The sequence below is a fragment of the Callithrix jacchus genome, chromosome 13, assembly GCF_049354715.1.
Source record: "Callithrix jacchus isolate 240 chromosome 13, calJac240_pri, whole genome shotgun sequence".
NCBI lineage: Eukaryota > Metazoa > Chordata > Mammalia > Primates > Cebidae > Callithrix > Callithrix jacchus.
The window spans coordinates 52,175,770-52,196,451 of record NC_133514.1 but is presented as its reverse complement, the minus strand read 5'-3'; the positions used below and the strand labels follow the sequence as shown (position 1 = coordinate 52,196,451).

General features: G+C 39.2%; 1 protein-coding gene across 6 annotated transcripts in view; it reads right to left on the bottom strand.

Moving 5' to 3' along the window:
- PIEZO2 (piezo type mechanosensitive ion channel component 2) overlaps positions 1–20,682 on the bottom strand; it is a 493,339-nt gene that overhangs the window by 39,450 nt on the left and 433,207 nt on the right. For 5 of the 6 annotated variants that reach the window (XM_003734614.7, XM_054243956.2, XM_054243959.2 and 2 more), the window contains 4 exons: positions 19,498–19,612; positions 12,687–12,746; positions 9,894–10,060; positions 8,980–9,146 (listed from right to left, as the gene is read on the bottom strand). In XM_003734614.7, the coding sequence (XP_003734662.3) occupies positions 8,980–9,146; positions 9,894–10,060; positions 12,687–12,746; positions 19,498–19,612 (509 nt within the window). Of the gene's footprint in view, positions 1–2,249; positions 2,415–8,979; positions 9,147–9,893; positions 10,061–12,686; positions 12,747–19,497; positions 19,613–20,682 lie in introns of all 6 variants that reach the window. The other variant, XM_054243960.2, reaches the window with a different exon arrangement.

The following is a 20,682-nucleotide window of genomic DNA, read 5'->3' as shown; positions in this document are numbered from 1 at the left end:
AAGTGGCTCTCAAAGAGCAAAACCCGCCCCCGTAACAAGTGTTGAGTATCAATTCACAGTCTCGGGTTCCAAAGTCTGTTTCCCTATCAACACAGCAGAACTTACCCACTGCTCCGTCTGCTTCAAGGAGTATCTCTGGAGAGGAGATGCTCTGAAGGTTTTGACTGAGGCTAGGTCTTAGCAAATAGCTATTCTACCCTCCATCCTACACAACAGACCTGCCCAGACCATAAGTGAGGAACAGGAATGATTAAATATTGACTGCACTGAACAGCTGTGTGCTTGATAAAAATGCCACCCTTCTTTCACATTTGTTCCTCCTCCCTGCTTTTCCATCCTTTGCCTTTTGTGCATTTCTGTGCATAATGTCTGCGGAATATCCACCCTGGTCCAGATCCCTGTACTGCGCCCAGGGCTTCCCTTCCCATGGGACTCCAGCCACTCTCCCCGTGTGAGCTCTCCTAGACCCTTGTCCCTTCGCGCTGCCCACTCCACCCGAGGGTGCACTTCTGTTCTCTCCTCCTGACAGCTTTACTTATTTCCTTCTACCAGTTCCTCTTCGAGTGCTCCTTTTCCAGAAGCTTCTCTACTCTCATCCTCACTCCCCATGTTTGGCATTCTGTTCTTTTCTCTCACATCCTTCATCTCCTTTTGTTCCTTTATTCTTTTAGCTTTCCCTGTCAGGTCCATGCAGACAAGGTTGGCCATGACAAGAGGGCACCTGGTGACATTCAGGCCTTGCTCTACCTCGGACACATGGAGGGGAGAGAGGCAAAGCCCACCTGAAGACTGGGAATCTGGAGGATGTGGGAGGTGGATGTGTTAGACTCTGAAGTATGCACTGTGATCTGAACGGCATGTGTGACCACCTATGTTCCATAAACACTGAGATTCTCAAATGCATAGACTGTACCCATATTTCTTGTCACAGATGCCAGTGTAGACATGTAGGTGAGTGAATGAATGAATGAACCTTGGCAGAGCTGTTCTCAGCATCCTGTAACTGAAGAACCAGATTGGCATGAGCTTTTGATGCCCACTCAGGTGTTCAGAATCCCCAGGGCTGTGCCCTCGAGTACGCACATCATAGAGGGGCTGTCAAAATGCCAGGCCAAACCAGATTTTTGCTAAGACTTACCTCAATTAGATATCCCTCCTAGGATGGCCATGCAATTAACTCATTGCCCAGGGAACTTCCAGACTACTGGAGCCAATCCCACAACAGATCTCATGACCAGTAAGACTAATCAATCCTAAGCACTCTCCCTCTCGTTTGGATGTCCTGTGGCACCAAGGAGCTGAGGGTACCTTCAGAGGTCAAGAAAATGGATTGGTATGGCAGGCATGTGCCTGCCAGAGGACCTGCCAAATGGCAAGGCATTCCCATCAATGCCAGATGCCAGCGTACTGCAGGGCTGCATTGAGATATACAGCTGTCAGTGAAAAGAAGGTGCCCTCTGACTTGCCACTGTGAGCAGACAATACAAAACTCAGTTTGGATTGAGCTGTTTTCACGTCAGGAGAAGCACAGTGTAGCTGCTGACTTCTATGACCATCCTAAGGCAATTCAAAAAGAGCGTTTGGGATGTACGCAAATAATTTGATTTCTACATGAATCCTGTTTTGGGGTGGGATTTGAGAGAACTTAAGCCACAGTAATTTTTTTTCCCCAAAATACAAGTTATTGGCTACAAAGGTGATGCATTGTGCTGCATAATATTCTTGTTAAAAACCAGTGGTAAACTATATTCTGACTTTCAGGTCAGTTAGGCATATAACATGTAGACTTATTCAATATTCACTACAATGACTACCTATGACACATTTTTAGGTTCTTCCTACTGCATGCATCTTTTGATTAAATCATGAGTAAAAGTTTTCTACCTTTGCTAACAGATTTCCTCCTTTGAATGGTGTCCACAGAAGCTCTAAATTATAAAGGAAACATGCTTATGTCTCTGAAAATGGAAAGTGTGAAATACTGAAAAAATGGAGGAGAATGTTTATGATAAGGAGTTAAAAAAAACACTCCTAACAGTCAAAAACTAAAGAGCTGTTAGTTTAATATAACGCTGTCTTGAGTACAATTACATCTCAGAGAGGGCAGTGGTTATGCTTTTGTTAGTCATGCAGTTTCTTAAAATAAAAATGAAATAAAAACATATGTAACCAGAACTTATATTTGCAGTGATATAAACGGGGGAAGAGGTGATTAAAATGACAGAACAAAGCATGCACAAGTTAAGCACCTTGATGCTAAACTGCCACTGTCAGCTGAAGAGGAGGACATATCCATGCTGAGCATTTTACGGAGCCTAGGCCGAGCGCGCTCGCTTGTTTTAGGAATTTCTTGTCCATCTAAATCATCAAGGGTGGACTGCCTTGAGAACAGCATGGTTGCTTCAGTGTAGCAGCTAGCAGCGCAAACAGTTACAGAAACACAGTGTTAAAACACCAAGTGGTACATCAGGTTACACATGGATCAACTGACCAACACACTGCCATGCAGCAAACCACACATGACACCAACACCACCGACAAGGACGGCCACCGCAGCGGGGCTCGGGAATAGGGAAGGACCTGTGTGCAGGACCTTAAAACACAAGAGTACTGGATTGTAAAAACATATTGGCTAGTGACACATTACAAAATGGTGCTCTCTGGGTGGGATTAAGAAATAGAAGAATAACAAGCCCCAATATTTTTCTCACAAAGTAGAATTTATATAATTAAACTTCATAACAGAGGGTTTTTTTAAATGAAAGGAAATATGCTTTATTTGGAGCTTGCAGTCCTGAGTTGCGAGCATTGATTAACCAATTTGCTTAAGCAGAAATAACTGCTCATGTAGAATTTATATAAAATATTTCAATCTTTGTTTTTTCTTTTTAACACAGTCTTCAGAATTAGAGAGGGGAAACTCAGGAATGACAACAAACTGAATTTTGCACCCCATTTTTGGAGTGATATTCAGTTAAGCCAAACGAGATGCTTTGCATGTAGTAGGGATGCTGGTTTAATATGCCATGGATATAAACCAACATCAGAAATAAAATAAAAGGCTGTAAAGAAAAGAACAAAGGAGCTTGAGCAATGGTAGGGTCATTTTGTCTGTTAACTTTTCATTGTGCCTAATTTTTCTTCTGCATCACGTTTTAGGGCTTGGTGGATGCCACGGTGGAGAGAACCCACTGCCTAAAATCCTCATCTCCTGGTACCCAACGGAGCAGTGAGTGGGGAGGGAGGATGGCAGATTTAAGCCTAGGATGCTTCTGGGGAGGATGCCCCATGAGAGGAAGCACACAGGTGTGAACCAGGCAGAGTTTCACTTTCCGCACATGATTCAACCCCAAAGAGGGACCAACAGCCCAAAGATCCTCTACAGAAGGCAACTGGAATACTTTATCTTCCAACTTGAGTGCTGATGGACTGGCTGACCCAGGGAACAGAAACAGACCCTTAGAGATCCAGAATACCTGATTTCCAGGCTGAACCTGCTAAGCTGAGCACTGTCATCAAGTGAACTCACTAGGAGAATACTAGGTGCCTGGCCTGCACAACCATACACTGTCAGCCAAGGATCCTGGGGCAGAGGCAGAAGGCATTCAGGATGCAATGACCACTGCAAGCCCGGGAGGAGGGAATTTGAGTTATTCTCTCATGGAACCTGTTAAAAAGTTTTTTATCCCATATGCCGGAGCACAAGACCTAACTGCTCCAGTGGGGCCGGCTGTGCTGCTGTCCATGTCACAGCTATGTAGCCAAGACGGGGAAGGCAGTGAGGGCAATGAGCCTTGAGTGACCAAATTATTCTCTAGAAGGAGATGGAGGCTGTTTCTTTTCCCCTAACTCCTTTAGATGTCACCATGTCACCATGTTCTGGACAAAATGAGGAGACAATAACAAGACAAATGAGAAAAGCATTGGATGAACAAAGTGAGGGCTGGGATGCTGACTTTCTGACACAATTGGCTGTTGGGTTTTAGATGAATCTGTGCACCTTTCTGGGGCCCCAATTTTATGTTTCTGAGATGAAGAGATTTCACACTTCTGTATTTCATTTAATATTTGCAGGGATGCAACCTCACAGCCTGGGCAGTCTCCTGAAACTTTGTTCAAGTTTTCTTCATGGGAACGGAAGGTTCTAATTCAAAATCCCTGTTTATCTTGTTAACTCTAGGGTGGAGTTCTCAGAAACTACACCATCCCACACAATGGGTTTCCTGTAGGGCAACTAATAAGTCACCCAATCCAGGACAATCTAAAAGCGAAAAGGAAGGGGAGGAAATGTATTAAAATAGGCCCAGACAGCAGGCCCGAGGGTATGGCTGCCATTACTCCCCTGAGGAAGACAGGGCAACCCTCAGGGGACAGATTTAAGATAATAACTGCCTCCTTCCTATCTGGGAATGCCCCTGAGAATGTTAACTAATGTTTTCTGTAGCAATTTAAGCTAATATATTTTCTAGGAAGGTAATGTTATCTGGTTATATAAAGCAGCCATTAAAAAAATGTTTGCCATTTTACATACCATTTGAAAGAAACTGTGACTGTTCTTCTAAGTCAAAGGGACTACAAATCCACTTGCTAGGTTCCTACCCAGACCCCATCTACAGTCTGCTGAAAGGCAAAATTCATGCCACTGGCCTCAGAGCAGGGGCCATGAAGGGCACTGGCCACACCAGGTGAGTGCAGCCTCACTGGGGAGTGGCAACCACGTGGCCACCAGACTCTTCCCAATGACTTCCACTGCAGGACCTCTTCTAGGGAGGGTTACTACCTTTCCAACAATCAGCATGGCTTCCTGGAGACTCCAGTGTAGACAAATGATTATTTGGAGATTTGAAAGTTTCTAAAGCAGAGAACCTAGGAATATGGCTCACTGCAAAAAAGGGCAAGTATGGTAACTCCTTTACCAGCAACAAGACAGGCCCTATTCTGTCTCCCCTTTCTTTCAGCTGAAAAATAAAATAAAAATACATTGAAACCTAACTCTAAAGGTGCCAGTTTCCTACTAGTCATTGTATTTATTGAGTGATCATTTTTAAATTGGGAGGATATTTTGACAATCTTTGCCAAAAAGCGATCGATGAATTTACCTCCTAACTCACAAGTTTTCATCATGAATATGGTTTCCTCATCTGCAATCTGAGGTCAGATTTAAAGGCAGTTATTTGACTTTATTTTAACCAGTTTTTTTCCTCCTTGTGATTTATAATATTTAATTTCTTAATGGGGCATATTGTCCATTATTATGCAGTTAAAAGACATAAAGATGGGATTCACCTATGTTTATTTTATGAAAAATTTATTTTCAATTCACCTTCAAATATTCTCTGAGGCCACTGATTCAGAGTTTGCTTCTAGAGCAGCTTTTTTCAAGCCAGGCTTATGTGTGATATTCAGGAGGCCTGCAAAACCCTTGAGATTGTATGAAAAAGAATTTGTATCTATGTATGATTTTTCCCTGTGGGAGACTGTATGGCTTCATGAAATTTCAAAAGACATTCATTAAAAAAATGTCATTAATTACTGTTAGTGTCATCACAAATTAATGAAGAAAGGCTATTCTATTCATTACCCATTTCACTTGCCACACTGGGAGATTCAAAAAAATCTCTGTAATATAAAATGAAGTAAGAAGGGAGGTTAAAAAAAGGCATTTGAAAATTTCTACAAATCACATGATGGGGCAGCATATTTTCTTGAAGAAAGATGCAAAGGTGCAATAGTCAAACTCGATGCTACACATGTATATGATCATAGTTTCACTGCACAGGAAGAAATGATCCCAGTTGAATATGGTCATAACTTTTGTTTAAGTTCACTAGGGCTGTCTTTTATTTTAGAATTTAGAAGTAATAAAGATACAGTTTAAATTAGATCCAGTCTGTATTGGATATATACAGAGCAGCACAGTCCAAAGCTGAGAGGAGTGGGATACATGTAAATGTTATGTAAAAATAAATGAATGAATAAAAGAAACATCATTTGGGACATGTATGTGTAGAGAGTCTCAGCATTCCTTTCATCCTATCATTCTCTTACTTTTTGAAAAATGGTTGTTTGATCACTAATAATTCCTAAAGTGGATAGATTTAGAAACTTTTAGATTCTCCAATTTCCCTTCATTCACCCTGTAACTAGGAAGCAGCACCAGTCAGTATCTTGAGTGCTCACTACATTCGGACAAATCTTGGCTCTCGCCCACCCTGCTGCACAAACCTGTCGGCTTTCACAGACTTACCCATGCAGGGTCCCTGTAGAATGAAGGGACTATGTAAGAGCTTAGGTAAGATGGGCTAGACACAGATTTGAAGTTTTAGCATTAAAATGAATTAAATGCATTGAATTAAAGAGAGAATGAGTCAGTTTAAATACATTGATCTATTGGTAGGGAGAGAATTGTTGCAATAAGAATGAATTTAATATATCTAAAAGCTTCTAAATAGAATGGTTATAATAGTTTTCAAAAAATAGAAATTAAATTCACAATAAAGAATGATCTTTTGTCTAAATGGAATCTGCCGAAGAGAAAGAAGCTCCCCTTTGAAAACATTGATTGTGGCAAGTTCTTAGGAAGACACAATGAGGCTCTGGTAACACTCACCAATGGAAGGATACGATATTAAAGTTTCTCTCTGTAACTTTTGATTTTACTAATGGTTTCAGAAATTAATAATTGAAAAGCATGCATATTCTTGGGTAGAAAGACACTGAAAAATAAAGTTTTATTATCATGACACATTTTTGTAATAATAAATTATTTTATTCTATGAATTAAAACTTTAAACAGAATCTCAATTAGGAAACAAACATTTGACTTTGAAATCATAAAGAGTTTCTGTACTTAATGTTTCTTCTTTTCACAAAAATGTACAGTAATAGATGAAATATCTGTGTCTTTGGAACTCATAAATAAGCAAAGAGTATTGACAAATTAAAGGAAAAATATAGTCTCTTTTATCATCCCTCAAAAGGACTATATTTATGCACTGTGTAATCTCTACAAATATTACTTCTAATTTAATGTAGTCATGAATATATATATATTTTAAATTGGGCTTAGCATACATCTTATTTTAAAATTTGAATTTTTACTACATATATGTACAAATTTTACTGTGTATATATATCACAAAGATCTTTTCATATAAGTAAATATGGATCTGCATCAATAATATTTATTGGGTAGCAAAATAATAGGCATAATTAGAGAGGCTCAAATATAGGAATGCAGCAACAGTTAAATAGCACTATAGAGTAAAACTTTTTTTATCCACATCTCCTCACTTGGTTTATAATTCCTTTTTTCTTTGAGATAGAGCCTAGCTCTGTTGCCAGGTGCCAGGCTGGAGTGCAGTGGCGTGGCACAGTCTTGGCTCACTGCAACCTCTGCCTCCGGGTTCAAGCAATCCTCCTGCCTCAGCCTCCCAAGTAGCTGGGACTACAGGCGCACACCACCATATTTTATATTTTAGTAGAGATGGGGTTTCACTACGTTGGCCAGGATGGTCTTGATCTCTTGACCTCGTGATCTGCCCGCCTCGGCCTCCCAAAGTGCTGGGATTACAAGCGTGAGCCACTGCGCCCGGCCTGGTTTATAATTCTAACAATCAGTTGTCTATTTTGGGTTTGGTATCAATAAAATGGTCCCAGCTCCCTCTCCTATTTCATCTGGAAATATACCCATTTGTGAAGGACAATTACTTCCATGAGTCATTAGTGCCTTGCTCTAAAGTGTGACTCTAACACTATCCAGGAGTTTCTGACCAGCACTCAGAGACACCAATCTCTACTGAATTCCCTAGGGCAAGCATTTTAGGAGGTAATAGCCTTATCTCAGTTCTTCCTAGGCTCAAACCATTTAGGGGACTACTCTTATCTTTAGATGCCTGTCCAAGAATCAAGCCCAGGGCTCGGCACAGAATAGCTGATTTTCAACATGTTTAATGAAAAAAAAAAAAATGAAGCATGAATGTTCTCAGTGACACAACTCTTTACCTGTGAAGGTGGCTATAAGGTGTAATTCATTTGGTCTAGCTCTTCACTCTGAGCGAGTTGATTTTTCCTGATAAGACAGGGTCTTCTGCTTAACTTAGAATCTAGCTCTGTACACTTGTCAGCATCTATCCACAACACTGTAATGCAAAGAATTCTGAGGCTTTTCTGGGACAGGCAGTAAGTTGGCCTTTGCAGTGCAGGAAGAGGCAATGAGAGACAGCATACTAGGGTGATTGAGAACTTGGGTTCTGAGCTAAACCACGTGATTTTGGATTGTGAGTCCACTTTTATATACAACCTAGCTGTGCGACTTTGGGTATGTTTCTTAATCTCTCCGTAACTGAATTCCGTCTTTCCAAAGCAGGGATAACAAGAGCATGCATCTCGTAGGTTCTTAGAGGATAAAATGAGGTAACTCAGTATAGTGCTTTGTGCTGGCCCCTGGTGAATCCATTAGTACTGTGTCATCTGACAATCCTGTTGTGAATGCATACAATAGTAAACTCAGAGAAGATGGAAGCTAACAGAATACTTTTTGGGAATTTTTATTATAAACCTTAAGGTAACACTTCTGAAGGAAAAGATCAAGATAGAAACAGAAGCAGAAGACGCTAGTGTAGAAGACATTTTGTGAATAAGCTATTTTGAAAAGCACTAAAGATGTAGCCCTTGACACAAGTAATCACTCTGAGGTTGGGAGGGATCATTCTTCCTTACCTCCAGCTTGAAAATCTCTCTTTGGGTCATATGGGTATAGCTAACAGTGTCTTACTGATATCTGCTTTTATCTGGTTCCTTCTAGACAAGGACAATATTCCTTTTAGTTTGCTGTACAGATGGAGATAGCTGGAAGAGGATGGGGGTCCATGCATGGTTTTGATTAACTTTCACCTCACACATTCATTTCTTATATTTAATGACATCCACCTCATTTACCTTTGTCAAAAGTAAACCCATTGTTAGAACATGAAATACCTGGAGATACTGTCATGTGAATCTAAACTATCCATCCTGTGGGCTGTCTGTGCACCTGAAGCAGCTCCGGGATGCTCGTCAATAGTGTCCAGCCCCGACTCTCTGGAAAGGTTCATGATGTGGTTCTGATAGTACATGTGGATGCTCTCCCGAGTTGGAACATTGCCCTAAGGAGATGGAGACATTGCCAGAGTTCTTAGGGAGGAACCTGCCTGCATGGCTACCCGGCTTTTCTCAATGCAGACATCTTTTCATACCCATTCACGGCTGGATAAGGATTAGGACCATGCTAGGCAAGTGGGCATTGATGTTGACTCATTTAAGAAGTGGTTTCCAATATTACTAGTTAGATCTAAGTAAATGTCTTCTTATAGGTAGACAATTTTGCTAAATTGTAGTAACTTTTCAAGAAATGAGCTATTATTTTTAAATACAATCTTTAAACCATGTATTTCGTTATTCTGCATATGTCCTACTTTATAAAAAAGTTTCAGATCAAATTTTCCAGACTTCAATGTGCAGGAGGGAGACAAAAAAAAAAAAAACAAAACACTTGCTACACTTTCTAGACTAAAACTATAATTCTCTATTAGATATAGGGATATAGAACCAGGACAAAGTCCGTACTCCTGCAAACTGTGGTGAGGGGAGGGATAGGGTGAGTGAAAGTTGCCATGATCCACACGTGTGTGTGTGTGTGTGTGTGTGTGTTTGTATAGGTGCATGTGCATGTACATTTGATTATTTTAATTCTAGTGTGGAATAGATTTAAATATACAAAAAAGCAAAGGGGTTATGCAAAAATTGCCTGGAAAGAAAGGATTTTGTCTTATCCTACCTGGAGATTTGGACATTGACTTTTCATCTCTTCTTAATGTGGGAAGAAGCAAAAAGAATAACATCAACAGTGTTACCTTCTTAATTTCTCTGGTCAGCATGCATCGTTCAATTCTTAGAACTGTAGATATATCAATATGCTCCCTTGAAATGGAGTTAAGCCAAGTAGTAAAACTGTCCACTGTTGCCAGAAATAGGACCCAGGTAAATTTCAAAATATTAAATATCCTCTTGATGATATTATCTAGGAGGAAGAAAAGCAACTAGATTTTAAAGGAAGAAAATACCATTGACTTTGCTTTTGTGTAGCACAGGGATGTTTTACAAAGCCTGACCTGGCTCTTGCCCTGCACATGTAATACCAAGGATGAGGAGCTTTATGATGGTCCACTTTCACTTACTGAATATTAACTGTATTTTCTCTTTTTTCTGGTTTTCTTCAGGACATTTTCTCTAGCTTACTTATATAATACGTGTATATAGTGACGTCTGATGTTCTGTGTGAGACTGTTTCCCACCTGGGCTGTCACTACCCTGGCGACACCCAAACCTCCTCCAAACAGTGTCACACCTAAGAGTCTTCCATGAGGTATGTTTAGGAAACAAGGAAAAGAGAGGGTATCTTTTGCTGAGTGAGGAGACACAGAAGAGAATAGCCACTGCTTGAAGCTGAATGAAGTGAGTTGCTGTGGATGCTAAACAGGAGATGCCATGAGCACCTACAGTTCCCTCCCCAGCCTTCCTCATACTCTTTACAAAATCTTCAGCAAGGTATGTAGTTCTTACACTCGTTCAGATAGAGCCTCTAGCTGCTCTGTGCAGACAGAAGGGAAGCTTGGTTCTGGAGGATGAAAGACTTAGAGTTATACCCATCAATGAACTTTAGCAGCTCCTTATATTTTTTACACATATTTTTCTCATATTTACAATTGTTTTCATAGAAAGGATGAAGATAAACATTATTATTGCATAGTTTTGCTATGCTGGGCCTGATGGTAAGGCTGCAGCCACTGTACTGGAGACGTGAATCATGTGCACTCACCAACAGGGAAATGCAGAGTGACCACTCATGAACAGGGAAAATGAGGCTTCGAGTTTAACCACAGGGACAGTAGGGCACAGGGGTTAAGAGCACATGTTGGGATTCACTCAGGGTGGCTGGCAAAATATTAGGGAAATGTTAGAGAAAGTTATAGATTATAGTCTCAATTTTTTTGGAAGGCTGAAAGGTTTTAATTGAATGGGCTGAAGGCAGCCAGTTCTTACATTAGAACTTTAAGTCACAGGGTAAGATTAGGATAATAAAGCTTCCCAGTTAAGTCTGTTTACCTCATATCCCTTTGTCTTTAACTGTTTACTCATGTAAACTTTGTGCTGGATGGTCCTCTCAGGGGAAGGTTGAAGGGGAATTACCTGTTAATGATGTTTATTCTGGGCCTCGGAACCAAGACCTTTTATCATTCATAAAACCACTCTTTTAACCATGTTAATTATCCACAAGCATGTTGACTTAGAACCTCTGTTATTAAATCTATATTGAATAAATGTGAAGGGGAGCAGCCAGTGATTGTCAGTTAGCTGCAATCATCCTCTGAAAGCAGCTGATGACCATCCCTAGCCCACTCAGATTCACTGTATTCTGGTGTGTGTGAGCACATTTTATCCATCCATCATTGAGTCAGGGTCTGCAGGACAGACCTCCCCAAGTGGTGATCAACATCTCAGGTAGTGACCCCAATGTGATACTCATCACAAGCACACACTCTGGATTGAGACTCCTTTGGTTCAAATCCCAACTCTACCCTTTAGTGGTTGTATAGGATTGGTTAATACAACCAAGAGATTAAGTTGGTTAATCTCTCTGCCTCAGTTCCCTCTTTTGAGAGGGTTAAACAAGTTAATATGCCCCAAATTCTTGAAAAAGTGCCTGAGAAACAAGACATGTGATCTGAAGTGTTGGTTGCTGTTATGGTGTGAGGCTTTGGAGCAACAATAGAGTGTCCAGGTCCACAGGTAGGTGTGTCCAATTACCTAGAGATGGAAGCCTGGGTTTGAGGACTGGCATGGCAGAGGGCATTAGGTGGCCTTCAGTAAGTCTCCTTTCATGCCAGCTGAGGGCAGGCTTGGGAGTACTTGTGTGGGGAGACAAAGAGCCTGACACCTGGACCGCTGAGAGATACTTGCACAGGTGCTCTAAAGCAGATGAGAAAATGGCATGATTAGAGGGCTAGAGAGAATTGAGTTCATTTCACTTGGAGGCTTTCATTTTGCCTTTTTTCATCCTGCATAAAGATACATTCCCCCAAATCACATACTATGAGGAGTCCAAATGACACTGTGACTGGACCGGGAGTTAGAAGACAAGAGTTCTATCTCTGACTCTGTTACTTATCTGTGGAATCCAGAACAAGTCACAAACTCACTGCAGCTTGGTTTTCCCCTTCCAATGAAGAGGTTGGCCCTAACCTTCTAGAATATCTCTAATTTCCCCAGTCTTATTTACCTCCTCCTTTCTGTGTTTTTTAAAATTAATTGCCAGTATTTTTGCGTGTGTGCCTCCATTCTGATGGCTTCCATGGGATATTAAGAATTTTCTTCCTGAAAGCCTCTTTCATAGGTGCTTGCATAAAGGAATTTACAAATCAACTCTCATTCAACATTTTATCCAACTGTGTAAAGTCCAGACCTGCTTTTAGGAGTCATTTTGCAATTTCAGTGGAGATGAGATTCCAAGGAATACTCATCATTTAGTCATAGTCTAGAAAGCAGCATTCAATTCACAATTTTTCAGGCAGCCTTCCATTATATACCATCTGGACTGGTATCATTTTCAAAGTTCCCACAGCCAACATTTGTCTTTATTTTGTTACCTGGTCCATCAGATTTCTTTTTGACTGGTTCATCCTCTCGTTCTTCCCATACCACAGGACCTGCCAAATGTGTTCAATAAACATGAGTTAAATTCCATTTAGAATAAATTAAATGCCAATATTATTCTTCTAGATTAAAAGGAATTTTATAATTAACTCTAGGACATTCTGCCTATTTTAAGAATTCCTGGGAAAAAAATTGTTAGAATTCATAGCTCTTAAATTATTTTGCTCTATGCCAGCATAAAAATTATATAAACGAAGGATGAGTAAACTGCATTCACTAGTGGGTACTGGCCAGTACTGGCGGGCTGACTGTTATCAAATGGTCTGCAGGTTCAGAATGATGTTTATATTTTTAATAGTTGAAAAAATCTCAAGGAGAATAATATTTGGTGCATGTGAAATTCAAATTTAACAGTCATGACCATTTGTCTATATATAATCTGTAGCTGCTTTTGCCCTATAATGGCAGATTTGAGTTGCAACAGAGACTTCATGAATAATAAACCTTAAAATATTTACTATCAGTGCTGGGTGCAGTGGCTCACAACTGTAGTCCCAGCACTTTGGGAGGCTGAGGTGAGAGGATCATTTGAGCCCAGGAGTTTGAGACCAGCCTGGGCAGCACAGTAAGACCTCATCTCTACAGAAAATCAAAATATTAGCTTGGTGTGGTGGTATGCACCTGTAGTCCCAGCTATTTGGGAAGCTGAGGTGGGAGGATTGCTTGAACCTGGGAGGTGGAGACTATAGTGAACCATGATAGTGCCACTGCACTCCAGCCTGGGCAAAGGAGTGAGAACTTGTCTTAAATAAATAAATATTTACTGTAAGGTTCTTTACAGAAAAGGTCTGTCATATCTTAAATGACATTATAGAATTTCATTTCATTTCATATCCTCTTATTTAAGGCTAAAATGGCCAGATATAACAAATAAAAGAGAAGGATAGCCAGTTAAATTTGAATGTAAGATAAACAAGAAATTTTAAATTTAAGAAAATTTAAAAATATATTTAGGAGAGATAAGTGCAGATTCCTTACAAGCACATACGGTGTCGTGGTAAAGTCTGGGATTCTGGTGTTCCTGTCACCAAACAGCAGACATTGTACCCAAACAGTAAGTTTTGAACTGTCAACCCCTCCTCCCCAACTCTCCCATATTTCATAATCTCCAATGTCTATGACTCCCCTCTAGATGCCCATGAGCACCCATTTTTTAACTCTCACTGATAAGTGAGGACATGAGGTATTTGACTTTCTGTTTTTGCATTATTTCACTTAGGATAATAGCCTCCAATTCCATCCATGTTGCTGCAAAATACATGATTTAATTCATTTTTATGGCTAAGTAGTATTCCATGACATATACATACATCACATTTTCTTTATCCAGTCCTTCATTGATGGACATTTAGGTCTTTCACATATTTATGCATTGTAAATAGTGCTGCAATAAATATGTGAGTGCAGGTACCTTTTGATATGATTATTTTCTTCCTTCTGAATATATATGTAGTAGTAGGACTGCTGGATTGAAGGGTAGTTCTATGTTTAGTTCTTTAAGAAATCTTCATATTTTTAAAGTATAAGTATATTCCATGAAATATGTCCAGATTATTCTTAAGCTAAGCATTATTTGCATCTTAAAAACTCAAACTAGGCTTCGTATATGTATATGTATATGTAGCCCAGGAAATATATAATATGTATACACACATATATGTATTCTCTCTTTATAGATATATGACATATATTCTCTCTCTCTCTGTGTGTGTATATAGATATATATACCTCAGCCTCTCTCTATATATACATATATATACACATATATAGAGCCTCTCTGTATATACATATATGTACATATATGTATATAGACCTATATATGTATACATACATATATGTAGAGAGAATAGATATGTATATGTACCTATATACATATATATATATATATATATATATACACACATATATATATACACACACACAGAGAGAGACTCAGGTCTTGCTCTGTTGCCCAGGTTGGAGTGCAGTGGTGTGATCATAGCTCACTGCAGGCTTGACCTCCAGGGCCCACGTGATCCTCCCTCCTCAGCCTCCCAAGTCGCTAGGGCTACAAGTGCACACCACCACACCCAACTACATTAAGAAAAAAATCTTTTTAGAGATGTTACCCAAGCTGAACTCAAACTCCTGGCCTCAAATGATCCTTCTACCTCAGCCTCCCAAGTTGCTGAGATTACAGGTGTGAGCCACAGCTCCTGGCTCAGTTTCCTGCATTTTATCTGGTAACACTATCTAAGGTCATTCATGATCTGACTCCAGGAATCTTCTCAAACTTATTTTCTGCTATCCTCTTTACTACTGCTGTTCCACATCTGGTCTTGACCAGCTAAGCTGACCTGCTCTTTAGTTTTTTATGCAGGGACTTGCTTTCTTCAGCTAGAATGTCAGGCTCTGTGCAAATACTCCCTTCTTCATGGAACATTCCCTGAACACATGCTTGGCTACAAGAAATTCGTTCTCCCTCAAGTCCCACATTATTTTATCTCTACTTTTTAAAATGAAACTTTGCAGTTTTGATATCATTAGGAATTTTTTCCCTATACTTGTCTTGACTACCAGTTTCCATGAAAGGCTTTAGAACAAAGAAATCTAGTAGGAATCCCAGACCTGGTACCCACTGAATGGCTCTGTGACCTCAGGCAAGTTGCTTTATTCTCTGGGACCTTATTTGCTCCTCTATAGAGCAGGGATGTTAAAACAACCCTGTGCTGTTGCAAGGATTGAATTAGTTACTATAGTATACATAAGACACATATGACAACACCTGGCACTTCAGAAGAATGGGGTCCATGTGTTTGATCTGTCTGAAAGAAACCTGGAAGACATGATGCCTTGTACCAAAAAGGCGCTGAGTAAATACTCATTAAAAGGTGTCTTTAAATTATTGCTGTCTTTGGTGAGTAGGTCAAGAGTGCTGCATGTACACAATAAATAATTTTCATGACACAGAGCAATGAGCTGTTTTCAAGTGACCAAAGAACACATTTTTATGACTGATCGAAACATTTTGGGAGGACAACTGTCTCAGAACAGCAAACACAATTTTGAAAAAAGGAAAAAAAGTAGTGAAAGAAATTTGCCTCACTTAAAATTAAAACTAACTCCATAGCTACTGGACTCAATAGTATATGGCATTGGCCCAGAGGGAGACAATATGAGGGCACATCAAAATACAGAGTCCAAAAACATGCCTGAGAAACGGGAGGCTAACACTGGCAAAAGAAGCACTTAACTCCAGTAGGAAAAGGATGAGTCATCTTAATAAACTGGAATAACATGATTGTCTATCCATCTAAAAGTCAACAAATTAGATCTCCATAGAATAAAAATTTAAGATGTCAGTAAAATTAATAGAAAATCTGGGAAACATCTGCATCACATTTGGGAGGAGATATTTTATTTATTTATTTTAAGGAGAAGTCTCACTCTGTCACCCAGGCTGGAGTGCAGTGGCACTATCTCAGCTCACTGCAACCTCTGCCTCCCAGGTTCAAGCAATTCTCCCTCAGCCTCCCAAGTAGCTGGGATTATAGATGTGTGCTGCCACACACAGCTAATTTTTGTATTTTTAGTAGAGACGGGGTTTCACCATATTGGCCAGGCTGGTCTTGAACTCCTGATTTTGTGATCCGCCCACCTCGGCCTCCCAAAGTTCTGGGATCACAGGTATGAGCCACCTCACCCAGCTGAGAGAAGTTCTTAAAAGCAAGAAGGAAACCTAGAAACTGCAAGAGTAAATTTAGACCCATTTGATACCAGAAAAAAAAAAACAAAAATTGCCTAGATCACATGTACCATAAACCAAATCAAAATATAAGCCTTGGGTTGGACAAAATGTTTGAAACACATGAAAGGGGGATAAGAAGTCTGACATATAAATAGGATGAATCGATAAGAAAAGAACAAACAAGCCAACAGAACAATGAGGGGAAATGCTAAAAGTGTTTAAACCTTATACTTGAAAACAAAAACTAACCCACAAAATGTGAAATAAAAGTACTCAGTTCAACTAGTCAAGAATTCAACTACATTCAAATGAAAATAAAAGCCGTTTGTCATCCCTAGAAAGAAAAATGATAAAAAGAGCAGTAAAACCCTGTGGTATGAGGCTAAAGGAAGTGGGACACTCTTGTCCCTCACATGGAGGAGGGCAAAGTCCTAAAACCTTTCAGAAAAATATCTGTGAAAGTAAAAACAGGCACACTCTGTCAGTAATCCCACTCCTGAGAATCTGTTCTGTAGAAAATACATGTTCTTCCTAACCTTTGCTAAGCATTGAAACACACACATGTCTTACTACATATAAATGTTTGTGCAATGATATCTATTATGGCATTATTCATTGTGGCAAAAATCTGGAAGCAACTTTATGTCCATTAAGAATGGAAGGGTTGAATAAATTATGCATATCTGCAGTATAGAATATTTTGCAGCTATTAAAGAATAATGATATGACTTTATAAATAATTGGAGAAATGTTCATGACATTGGTAATGAAAATGCAAGAGTAATTTGTGGAGTGTGAACTTACTTTTGAAACAAAAAAACAGTAAAGGAAACCACCTGCTTACACACGTCTGCACGTGAGAAAAGAAGTGAAGTGAACACAATATACTGTTAGGATTTGTAACCTTAGAGGACAGGATTTGAGATGACTGGGTTTGGGCAGATTATACATCTACCTCTTTACTGCTTGATTTGTTGCAGCAATTATGTATTAATTTTGTCTTCTTAAATTTAGCAATAAAGTAAGATCATGTTACTAGGACATATCAGGGGAAGAAGGGTCAAAAAGAAGAGACTTTGCAATTAGAGTTCTATTAGAAATTTCTTTTCCTTTTTATTTTTTAATGCCTTTTAAATTTCACAAGCCATCTGTGGATGCATTTCCTTTGTAAAGAAACAAAATATAGGCCAGGCATGGTGGCTCACGCCTGTAATCCCAACATTTTGGGAAGCTGAGGTGGACGAATTCCAGCACTTTGGAAAGCTAAGGTGGATGGATCACTTGAGTTCAGGAGTTCGAGACCAACCTGACCAACATGGCGAAACCCCATCTCTACTAAAAATACAAAATTAAGCCAGGTGTGGTGGCATGTGCCTGTAGTCCCAGCTACACGGGACACTGAGGCACAAGAATCACTTGAACCCAGGAGGCGGAGGTTGCAGGGAGCCGAGATTGCACCACTGCACTCCAGCCAAAATATAACAGATGAAACTTATCTTTAATCATGCCACTTAATCTCCACTTTCTCAAGAAGTAACCGCTGTTATTAATAAGATGAGTGAGTATACCTCCTGATCTTTCTCTTGCATTTATAAGCTAGTGTATGCACACCTTAAAAATGCAAAATACTATCTTGAGGTACTATTCTGACTTCATTTGTTTCATCGTTTCATAATGTGTGAGCCATTTGCAATGTATTATTTTTCACTTAATAACATCAGGAATTGTTCTTCACGCCAGCTCAAAGCTATCCATCTCATTTTTAAACTACTGAATGACATTCCATAATATATTGGTAACATAATTTATTTAACTCTTCTTGTTTATGTGGGCATTTAGGATGTTTCCAAATTTTTTTGTTATTAACAAATAGTGTCTGATGAATGTTCTTAGACATGTGTGTTTGTACGCATATGAAAGTATTGCTATAGGCTAAGCCAAACACCTAGGTATGGGACTGATCTGTAGTATGATATGTAACATTTGAGCTTTTAGCAGATAATGACACACAACTCTTCCAAGTAGATATACTACTTCACAACACAACTCATGGTATATGTGAGTACTTATCTTCCCACCAGCTCCCAAGCAGTGATATGATCCAATGTTTACGTTCCTGTCAATCCAATGGGTTAAGAAAACAGTATGTCAAAATATTTCATTTGTATTTCTTGTATTATACTGAGTATCTTTTGTTCATTTTTGTTTTCTGGTCTGTGAATTGTTTTTCGTACCCTCTAATTGATTGAATTGAATTTTTCTTTTCTTGATTTCTAGCAGTTCTTAACATATATAGAATACTCATCTTCAGTCTGATATGTACAATAAAATATTGCTCCTGAGTGAAACACCTGCACTTCAACTTCGCTTTTGATGTTTTTTTGTTATAGTTAGAAATATTTTTACCCTTAGACATGTGTCTATGTTTCCAAATACACTGGTATCATGTTGAATATACGTTCTTTTTGTTTGCTTGTTTGTTTCTGAGTATTAAGTGTGCTTTCCCCTTTTTCTTGATTAAATTTTAAAAGTTTCATCTTTCTTATTTGCTTTTTTTAAGAACAATTTTTAACTTAATGATCAGGTCATGTCTTGTAATTGTTTTTAAATTACCTAATATCCACGTAAAAAATAGTTTTCTTCCACTTTTTGGGAGTGCATTTGCACCTCTTTTTTTTTCCCTACTTAAAAAAATATATCTTAAATTTTTGCTTTAATTTATTCCAAGTGTCAGAAATGGCAAATTAAAGACAAATTAAAACTCTTGGCATTCTTCAGATCTTAATCCCTCAGAAGTTTTTGTCCTTTGCAGACAAGGCAAGGGAGTGCAGCCTGAAACCTGCCACACCCACTGTAGCCACCCACCTACCAGTCACCCTCTGAAATCTGCCACACCCTCCACATCCACCCACCTACCAGTAACCCTCTGAGACCTGCCACACCCACCACACCCACCCACCTATCAGTCACCCTCTGAAATCTGCCACACCCACCACACCCACCCACCCACCACTCACCCTCCTTGGATCCTTTCCGCCTTCGTTTCCGTTCTTCTCTTGCAGACCTTTTTTTCTCTTTGTGTCTCTGTCGGAGTGCAGTTTTAGGATCAGTAATCCAGGCTTGATAAACAAACTGAAGAGAGAAAGTTCAATTATTTTCTGACCTTTTAATAATTTGAAATAAAAAAAGGGAGCTACATCAAGCTTTCTGACTTTTGAAATAATTTTTCCTCCCAACACAAACTAAACATCCCTGTGCTATTTTTATTATGAAATTCATTTTTTTTTTAAAGACAACAGATGTTGTAGTAATATATTTCATCTGGTTTCACAGACTCACGAGATAAACTTTGGATATACCATACAAACCATCATTTTCCCCAAGTCCCTGCATCTCACCACCATTTATGATACTTCTCACTGAAGCTTTTGTACTGTACACAATAGGAATAAGCTGGAAGCCTCATCCAGTATTAGTAGGGTAGTTTCTCCCATCACAAATAAACTTTGAGTCAAAAGCAAAATAACATCTTTAATAGTCTTATTTACTTTGGGAAAATAGTTTTGCACATTTAATTCTCTCCCTTCTGAATAACAGCTATTACCAGAGACTTGAGAAAGGGATGTGTAGATTGATTAGTACTTTGCGACAAAAAAAAAGTGATATTATGGCTAAGAAGTTATTCCAGAATAGTGTGAAAGAAAAACTGTGAGGCTTTTGGTTGCCTTTGTCATTTTCATTCAAGAGCTGAAAATAGTTGTATTAGTACATTATAACTGATAACCAGGAAAGAGCAATTGTGAACAGCCCACCGACCAAGAGTCTCCCAAATCATGCAGAAAGAACAAAAAGAAGACCTTGATAGAAAAAGCCATCTAGCAACACGAAGCCAAGCAGGCATGCTTCTCATGCACCACAAACACACCTGGGTCTCAGGGAAGCTGGGTTTTCCATTATGACGATAAAGTTAAATAAATGTTTTCTGGGAGCTCTTTAAACCCAGATCTTTTCATCTTATTCTATATTATTTTCAGATTTCTGAAATCTTTTAAAAACACAGCATAAGCAAACCAGTGGCATTGTGAAGTCAGTAGAAAGTAAAAAGGGATTCAACTTTTCCATATATGGAAATGGAAGGGTCATAGGTTATTACAATAGAAACACCGTTTCTTTTTTCTCACTGGTAGAAATCTGAATTTTAT